Source organism: Erythrolamprus reginae, chromosome 3, assembly GCF_031021105.1.
Source record: "Erythrolamprus reginae isolate rEryReg1 chromosome 3, rEryReg1.hap1, whole genome shotgun sequence".
In the NCBI taxonomy this organism is placed as follows: domain Eukaryota; kingdom Metazoa; phylum Chordata; class Lepidosauria; order Squamata; family Dipsadidae; genus Erythrolamprus; species Erythrolamprus reginae.
The window spans coordinates 13,768,601-13,778,718 of NC_091952.1; the positions used below are offsets into that span (position 1 = coordinate 13,768,601).

General features: G+C 42.2%; 1 protein-coding gene across 1 annotated transcript in view; it reads right to left on the reverse strand.

The window, feature by feature from the left end:
- The window catches only part of CDH4 (cadherin 4), a 784,771-nt gene extending 776,526 nt beyond the window's left edge, over positions 1-8,245 (reverse strand). The window contains exons 1-2 of the mRNA XM_070744288.1: positions 8,233-8,245; positions 7,968-7,982 (exon numbers count right to left, since the gene is read on the reverse strand). Coding sequence (XP_070600389.1) covers positions 7,968-7,982; positions 8,233-8,245 — 28 coding nt within the window. The remainder of the gene's footprint in view (positions 1-7,967; positions 7,983-8,232) is intronic.
- Between the last annotated feature and the right edge of the window lie 1,873 nt (positions 8,246-10,118).

Genomic DNA, 10,118 nt, shown 5'->3' on the forward strand with positions numbered 1-10,118 from the left:
AAACTTCCAGCAGACGTGGTTGGTAAATCCACAGTAACCGAATTTAAACATGCCTGGGATAAACATATATCCATTGTAAGATAAAATACAGGAAATAGTAAAAGGGCAGACTAGATGGACCATGGGGTCTTTTTCTGCCGTCAGTCTTCTATGTTTCTATGTTTCTATGTTTCTATTATTGTTATTGTTATTGTTATTATTATTGTTGTTGTTGTTGTTACTACTACTACTTCTTTTGGGACCAATGTTCTGAAAATCCCTATTACATTTATTTATTTGTTTGTTTGTTTGTTTGTTTGTTTGTTTACTTACTTACTTACTTACTTACTTACTTGCTTACTTACTTACTTACTTACTTACTTACTTACTCAATCATTCATTCATTCATTCATTTGTCCAATACACAAATACATAGGAAGAAAATAGACATGTGGTAATATATATAAGGGTAAAAGTGAACTTAGAGGAGAGGATATATGAAAGGAAGAGAATATATATGATAGGTGAAAGAGAGGAAAGACAATTGGACAGGGGATGAAAGACACACCAGTGCACTTATGTACGCCCCTTACTGGCCTCTTAGGAACCTAGAGAGGTCAATCATACATACATACATACATACATACATACATACATACATACATACATACATACATACAATGTATAGCGTGAAAAACACAGAAGCAGAAAAAATGCACCGAAAGAACATAATAATATGGTATACATAACGTGGCCAATTTTATAAAATATAAGAAGTTATATATTAAATCACTTCCAACCCTGTTATTCTGCTAAATTACATTTTAAAATGTTTTGCTTCATAAAGATAAAATAAGTATTCTATATATAAACATAATGCCTATTAATGTTACATTATTGCATTGGACTCTAGTTCATCAGAGTGCACTTGTTCAAATTGAAATATTCATATTCCTACTTGTAAAATTTTATCACCAAAGAAAACAAGCTGAAATCAACCTTAGAATGGTTTAATTTTATTCTGCAAATTGCTAACCAAGGTCTCATACCGTTACATTTTAGCATCATTTGATAATCCAGTGGTTTATCTTTTAAAAGTTTAGGTCAGATAACGAGTTTTTATTTAGACTGATAGAATAAAATGGCATAAAGTAGTTCAAAACAGCAGTATTGACTTATTCAAGGAACATTAATAATGTTGCTAATGTTTTGAAAAAGTTTTATAGTTTTTATAGTTTATAGTTTATTTTTTTGTTTTGCAGTTGTTTCAATACTCCTGGAAAAAAAATCAGCATCTTGACTTTCAGGGCTTTATAAAGAAAGATTTTATCCTTTTTTGTGTGAGAAAAAAACAAAACAAAACCCTGACATTTTGTTCTTTTATAGTGCCTTGGGTATTAATGAGATCTAAAGTATTGCAGTGTGAAAACGGTAACTGTTCTGCAACATTTTATATCAAGAATATATAACCGCCCCCTTACCTAGTTTTGTGTTGTGCCTCAAATGTAGGAAAAGTAAAGTTGATGCAGCTTTACATTAATATTGCTGTTGTTTGTGCTGTTTGTTAAGTGCAGCCATTGTAGTTAATACAATGCAGCTTATATATAAACTGAGCTCACTGTAGTTTATTGACAAACCATTGTTAATGAAATTGTGACTTATTGCAGTGTGTTAACCAGAAGTGGCAATTGGAGTCAACTGCTTAGAATAATCCATCTCATTCTGGAACTGAGCCTAAATTTAATCAAAAGGGGGAGTTAATTTGTTGGGTTATCAAAAAAGCTCACTTGGCTATATCATCTTATCAAATGGAGACAAATATGTTTCACAGCTGGTTCTGATCAGAAATTGCTAAGCAGCTTTGACTCAGAACTTCCCAAGAAAGCAAAAAACAAACAAAACCAAACTATGTACAGTGGTACCTCTACTTACAAACTTAATTTGTTCCATGACCAGATTCTTAAGTAGAAAAGTTTGTAAGAAGAAGCAATTTTTCCCAAAGGAATCAACGTACAAGCAAATAATGTGTGTGAGTAGGGAAACCACAGAGAGGGTGGAGGCCCTGTTTCCTCCCAGGAGATTCCTAGAGAGGCCCCACAGAGGCTTCTCCCCACCTTTTCCAGCCTTGTTTCCTCCCAGGAGATTCCTAGAGAGACCCCATGGAGCCTTCTCCATGCCTTTTCCAGTTAGAGTTTTGGAGGGTTTGTAAGTGGAAAATGGTTCTTGAGAAGAGGCAAAAAAAAATCTTGAACACCCGGTTCTTATCTAGAAAAGTCTGTAAGTAGAGGCATTTTTAGGTGGAGGTACCACTGTATTACTGAGTATGACAAAGACAAAATTAAACTGTTTTCCAAAACTAGAAGTTGATCCCATGCAATGATCCACCTGATTTGAGAAAATTTCAAAAAAACAAAAAATAAATGGTGGAGCTGAGCTCTAACTCAGAGACGTATTTGAAAGATGGAAATGCCTGAGCTAAACAGAAGGAACAAAAATCATATGGAATGGTAGAAGGTGTTCTGTATATGAGATGATCTCTGAGGAGCACATTGCTTCTGGATATATTGATTGTCCATGCCATTGTGGAAAGGTATTTTATGAATAGACACTTCCAAACTTAGTCATTTAGGAACAGGCCCTAAATGGGACAGGGAGAGGGAGGGAAGAAGGGAGGTAGAGGGAAGAGACAGAAGGAGAGAAGAATATGTTTTTCTTACTGCAGTTTTTAGACCAGAGGTCTTCAAACTTGGCAACTTCAAGACTTGTGGACTTCAACTCCCAGAATTCTCTAGCTGTTTTCTGAAAAATGGCAGTCCAGAGACTAAAACATATAAAGAACAATTACAGGGGCTGGGCATGGCTAATCTAGTGAAGAGAAGGGTCAGGGGAGACATGATAGCAGTGTTCTGTATTTGAGACGCTGTCATAGAGAGGAGTGGGGTCAAGATATTTTCCAAGCCACCTGAAGGCCAGACACGGAATAATGGATGGAGTCGGTGCATTGGGCGGGATCTATTAAAATAGATAGATAGATAGATAGATAGATAGATAGATAGATAGATAGATAGATAGATAGATAGGTAGATAGAAAGGTAGATAGAAAGGTAGATAGATAGATAGATAGATAGATAGATAGATGATAGATAGATAGATAGATAGATAGAAAGAAAGGTAGATAGATAGATAGATAGATAGATAGATAGAAAGGTAGATAGATAGATAGATAGATAGATAGATAGATAGATAGATAGATAGATAGATAGATAGATAGATAGATAGATAGATAGATAGAAAGGTAGATAGATAGATAGATAGATAGATAGATAGATGATTGATAGATAGATAGATAGATAGATAGATAGATAGATAGAAAGGTAGATAGATAGATAGATAGATAGATAGATAGATAGATAGATAGATAGATTGATCAATAGACAGACAGACAGACAGACAGACAGACAGATAGATAGATCAAGGGGAGATTCAACCTAGAAATAAGGATAAGTTTTCTGACAGTGACCAATGGAACAGCTTGTCTTTAGAAGTTGTAGGAGCTTCATCACTGGAGGCTTTCAAGAAGTCCCCTAATCATCTTGGTTGCTCTTCTCTGCACTTCTTCTAGAATCTCAAAATATTTATTTATAGTGAAGTGACAAAAATTGGAGGCAGTATTTTAGGTGTAGTCCTTCTAAGGCTTTTATAGAGTGGTATCTCTCTTGATCTTGATTGTATCCCTCTGTTAATGCAATATAGGATTCCATTGGCTTTTTTTTGGCTGCCACCACATCTTCCCAACTCCCTTCTAGGATTGATATATTAATCAAGTTGGATAATAAAACATCTGCAAGAAAACCACCAAACTCATAGAGCACCAATGATAGCAATAGCATTTAGACTTATATACCTCTTCATGGTGCTTTTTACAGTCTTCTCTAAACAGTTTACAAAATCAGCATATTTCCCCCAACAATTTGGGTCCTCATTTTACACACCTCGGAAAGATGGAAGGCTGAGTCAAGCATGAGCCAGTGGTGAGATTTGAACAGCTGAACTACAGCTAGCAGTTAGCTGAAGTAGCCTGCAGTGCTGCACTCTAACCACTGTGCCACCCCGGCATGATCCCATATGTTTTGTTTACAAACGGTAGTAGAAGCTCCCAAGAAAGTAAATTGTCTTCTTTTTGTATATTTTTTAACACATTTTTTTTTTACTTATGAAAAGAAAAGGAGAAGGATAAATGGTCTTTTCTATGGTAGTAAATACCATTTTCAGCAATATTTTTAGGCCCTTTGATTCATTCTTATATATCCTCTCTGAGAAATCCTGAAGAACTGATGAAATGTCAAATGAAGGAAGGACAGCAAATGTTGTCACTCTCTTCAAAAAGTCAAAATGACAATGCATCAAAGCACAGCGAGGTCACTGTGACATGAATTTTTATGAAGATTCTAAACCTTATTAAAAAGACTTTAATCTGCAAGCATCTTGAAAGGGATAATTACCAGAAATCAGCATGGGTTTGTCAGTAACAAATCTTACTAGGATTACCTTAAATCGTTTTTTAAAAAAACAAACAACACAATATATGTGCAAATACTGAAGACATAATACATTTTCATTTTATTGAAAGTACTTGATAAACTATGCTATTACATCAAGGATGAAATCTAGCAGGTTCTGAAAGGTTCTGGAGAACTAGTAACAAAATTTTTTGAGTAGTTTGAGGAACCTGCAAATATCACCTATGGCTGGCCCCAGGAGAAGGGAGGGAATGGAGATTTTGCAGTATCCTTCCCCCCAGGAGTAGGGAGGGAATTGAGATTTTGCAATACCCTTCCCCGGAGTAGGGAGATAATGGAGATTTTGCAGTATCCTTCCCCCCAGGAGTAGGGAGGGAATTGAGATTTTGCAGCATCCTGCCCCCAGGAGTAGGGAGGGAATGGAGATTTTGCAACACCCTTCCCCCAGGAGTAGGGAGAGAATGGAGATTTTGCAATACCCTTCCCCCAGGAGTAGGGAGGGAATGGAGATTTTACAATACCCTTCCCCCGGAGTAGGGAGAGAATGGAGATTTTGCAATACCCTTCCACCAGGAGTAGGGAGAGAATGGAGATTTTGCAATACGCTTCCCCCAGGAGTAGTGGGGAATGGTGATTTTTCAATACCCTTCCCCCGGAGTAGGGAGAGAATGGAGATTTTGCAATACCCTTCTCCCAGGATTAGGGAGCGAATGGAGATTTTGCAATACCCTTCCCGTAGGATTAGGGAGGGAATGGAGATTTTGCAAGAACCTTTCCCCAGGAGTGGGGAGGGAATGGAGATTTTGCAATACCCTTCCCCCATGATTAGGGAGAGAATGGAGATTTTGCAATACCCTTCCCCCAGGAGTAGTGGGGAATGGAGATTTTGCAATACCCTTCCCCCAGGATTAGGGAGAGAATGGAAATTTTGCAATACCCTTCTCCCAGGATTAGGGAGGGAATGGAGATTTTGCAATACCCTTCTCCCAGGATTAGGGAGGGAATGGAGATTTTGCAATACCCTTCCCCCAGGAGTAGGGAGAGAATGGAGATTTTGCAATACCATTCCCCCAGGAGTATGGAGGGAATGGAGATTTTGCAATACCCTTCCCCCAGGATTAGGGAGAGAATGGAGATTTTGCAATACCCTTCCCCCAGGATTAGCGAGAGAATGGAGATTCTGCAATACCCTTCCCCAAGGAGTAGGGGGGAATTGGGATTTTATAGTATCCTTCCCCCCAGGAGTAGGGAGGGAATGGAGATTTTGCAGTATCCTTCCCCTGCTACGCTCACCAAGCCACACCCACTAGTAATGGGCCCCAACCGGTACGAATGGGATCGGCAATCTGGTAGGACTTTTTACCGTGTTCTGGAGGCCGGTGTGGGCAGGTGCTGTCCCGGCACATGAGCACATGACCCCATGCAAGATTTCACTTCTGCACATGCGCCCGAAGTAAAATCTCGAATGAGGATGCTTGTGCAGGCAGATTTCAGGGATTGTCATCTCTTTTTTTCTTCTAAAAGGTGAAACCCACCGAAATCTTGCCCAAGCAAGCATCGTCGCCTGAGATTTTGCTTTGGGCACATACATAGAAGCAAAATCTTGCATATGTGTGTCAGGGGAGTGCACCTGCGCCAGCCTGTGCCAGCCTCAGAATCCCGGTACCAGTAGGAAAAGTTAAGTGGACACCCACCAAGCCAAGCCGTGCCTGCCACGTCCACAGAACCAGTAATTAAAATAAATTGGATTTCACCACTGTTTTACCTGGGATATTAAACATCGAATTGGAGGTCTTTTCTGGTCCAACTCCTTGCTCAAGGCATAGACCTCACCCCAGGTTCGCCTGGTGCACCAGTTGCGGCCCTATTTGGACCGGGAGTCACTGCTCACAGTCACTCATGCCCTCATCACCTCGAGGCTCGACTACTGTAATGCTCTCTACATGGGGCTACCTCTGAAAAGTGTTTGGAAACTTCAGATCGTGCAGAATGCAGCTGCGAGAGCAATCATGGGCTTCCCTAAGTATGCCCATGTTACACCAACACTCCGCAGTCTGCATTGGTTGCCGATCAGTTTCCAGTCACAATTCAAAGTGTTGGTTATGACCTATAAAGCCCTTCATGGCATCAGACCAGAATATCTCCAGGACCGCCTTCTGCCGCACGAATCCCAGTGACCAGTTAGGTCCCACAGAGTTGGCCTTCTCCAAGTCCCATCGACTAAACAATGTCATTTGGCGGGACCCCGGGGAAGAGCCTTCTCTGTGGTGGCCCCGACCCTCTGGAACCAACTCCCCCCAGAGATCAGAATTGCCCCCACCCTCCTCGCCTTTCGTAAGCTCCTTCAAACCCACCTCGGTCGTCAGGCATGGGGGAACTGAGATATGCCCTTCCCCCTAGATCTATACAATTTATGCATGGTATGTTTGTGTGTATGTTTGGTTTTTTAAATTAGGGTTTTTAAAATTATTTTGAATATTAGATTTGTTATATGTTGTTTCACTATTGTTGTTTGCCATACCGAGTCTGCGGAGAGGGGCGGTATACAAATCTAATCAATCAATCAATAAATAAAATAAATAAATAATCCAAGTCTGGTCTGTTCTTGAAAATATCCAGCAATGGATTGAGAATCCCTATAGACAACTTCCACTTATGATGCCAGGAGAACATTTGCAGCTCAGGGTTGAACTGGGCGATGCTCTTTGACCAGCCAGGTTTGGTGAATCCAAACAACCAAGTTCAGAGAGCACCAATGATCTCGCATATCAGATACTGCTTTGAAGTCCTGAACTCCATTGACAGGATGAAGGTGAAAAGTGACTGGGGAAAGATAGAGGGGAGGGGAGGGAGGGGAAAGGGAGAGGAAAAAGGGAAAGGGAAAGGAAACTGGACGTTGAAACAAATCATGAAGATTCCAAGAGAGACATTGCCAAAGACAAAAAGCACAGAAAGGAACTGAACAAAGCGTTTCAGAAATCTGTAATAAGTGTACAAGAAATAGCATTGAATAAGAATATAAAACTTTCCCAATAAATACTTTCCCTACTCTTTCATTCTTTTAGATCAAACAACTAGTACTAAGCAGTTCAAACATAATTTGACAAAATAACTATCACACTTTCTTCAACCTTTCATATTGGGCTTAGGAATTTGTTTTAAAAAGTAGCTCTCTTGACTTCTTAATTTATTTCAAGCCATGATGGGAAATTTATTGCCAGCACTTCCAATGTACAATTATAGCAACACCTGGTCAACTTGCTCCTGGCTTCCAAATAAATTGTACTTTCTGAGATACAAATATACTTGGTTAAAAAAGCCCACCATTTAGAAGAGGAGTTATAATAGGCTCTAACATAGGAGAATGGTAATTTACTGTGCTTCCATGACCCTTTTAAAAGAAAGTCATCCTATTTCTTATTACGTTCTAAAATACTTCAAATTGCATTTTTATTAAGTCATGCTCACCTTCTTGTTCTCTTTCTCTCTCACCAATATGACTTTCCTTCAATTAATCTCCCTCTTGCTCAAAAATATATCTCTATCCAAGATGTCAGCTTGTTCCTATCTTCAATCTTCCAAATTACTGTTTCTGCCGCTGTTGCTGTGTGTCGCTGATTTATTTTAACAGTCAAGAAAGACAGCTGACAACAGGTCAGTGAGCAAGGATTCTGAAGTCTCAAGCAAATCAACTCTAAATGTGTTCTGTTATCTGGTTACTGAATTTTCTTACTTCTGCAATACATGGAATTGCACCTATCATCACATTACAGGAAAGATGTTGAGAAAAAGTGCAGAGAAGAGCAACTATGATGATTTAAAGCTGAGGTCTTCAAACTTGGCAACTTTAAGGCTTGTGGACTTCAATTCTCAGAATTCTCCAGCCAGCATAGTCTTAAAGTTGCCAAGTTTGAGGACCTCTGATTTAAGGCCAGGAGACTAAAACATAACAATTGCAGGAACTAGGTACAGCTAGTATAGAGAAAGCTAGGAGTGACATGATATCAGTATTTCAATATTTGAGGGGCTGCCACAAAGAAGAAGAGGTCAACTTGTTTTCAAAACTACCAAAAGGCAAAACAAGAAACAATTGATGGAAACTAATCAAGGAGAGAAGCAACCTGGAACTAAGGAAAAACTTTCTAATCATTCATTCATTCATTCATTCATTCATTCATTCTTTCATTCACTCATTCATTCATTCATTCATTCATTCATTCATTCATTCATTCATTCATTCAACTTTGATGCTCGATCCCGAAGGACTCAGGGCAGCTTATAACAATATAAAAAGATACCGTGTTTCCCCGATAGTAAGGCAGTGTCTTACTATCTTTTTACCCCCAAAAGCCCCACTGTGTCTTACTTTGGGGGTATGTCTTACATTGTCCCGGGCACCGGGGCCGGCTCGTCTTCGGGCGCGGAGAGCTGCCGGAAAGGAGGCGGGTGCCGACCTCGACGTTCGGCGGGTTGCAGGGAGCATCCCCTCGCCGCTCCCGGCAATGTTTCTCGGCAGGGGAGGCCAACTCCGCGGCGACACGGACGCTCGGCTGGCTGGCTAAAGGCAGGTCAAGGGGTGGATGGGCAGTCAAAAAGGGTGAGCGGCCGCCGCTGTGCCCTCCTTCGCCCGCCTCCTTTCCGGCAGCTCCCTGCGCGCCCCTCGCCTTCGCTCGCTGCGGCGCCACCGCCTCTTCCCCTGCCGAGGCTCAGCTGCAAGCGGCCAGCGAGGCCGCTCGGCTCCGAGGTGAGCGGAAAGGAGGCGGGCAAAGGAGGGCACAGCTCCGGCCGCTCGCCTCGGAGCCACTCGGCCTCGCTGGCCGCTTGCAGCTGAGCCTCGGCAGGGGAAGCGGCCAGCGAGGCCGATCGGCTCTGAGGTGAGCAGCCGGAGCTGCGCCCTCCTTCACCAGCCTCCTTTCTGGCAGCTCCCTGCGCGCCCCTCGCCTTTGCTCGCCGCGGCGCCACCGCCTCTTCCCCTGCCGAGGCTCAGCTGCAAGCGGCCAGCGAGGCCGCTCGGCTCCGAGGCGAGCGGAAAGGAGGCGGGCAAAGGAGGGCGCAGCTTCGGCCGCTCGCCTCGGAGCCGATCGGCCTCGCTGGCCGCTTGCAGCTGAGCCTCGGCAGGGGAAGAGGCGGTGGCGCCGCGGCAAGTGAAGGCAAGGGGCGCGCGGGGAGCTTGGAAGCAATGTCATCGCCCCCCCCGCAATACCGTTTATCTACCGTGTTTCCCCAAAAGTAAGACATATGTCTTACTTTCGGGGTATGGCTTATATAAGCCGACCCCCCTGAAACCCCCCATATGTCTTACAATCGGGGGGGTCTTACTATCGGGGAAACACGGTACAAGTACAATTAAAAAGTAGTCAAATATAAATATCTAAAACTAAAACCCCACAACTCAAACAGTCCAATCAACACATATGCATACCAATCAGTACAAATTGACCATGACAGATGTCAAATTCATGGCACCCAGGCCTGCCGGCAAAACCAGGTCTTTGCAGCCTTTCAGAAGGCCAGTAAGGTGGGAGCAATATGGACATTGAGTGGAGGGGGGGAGGTGGTTCCATAGAGCCAGGGCAGCCACAGAGAAGGCCCTCCCCCATGGCCCTGCCAACCTGCATT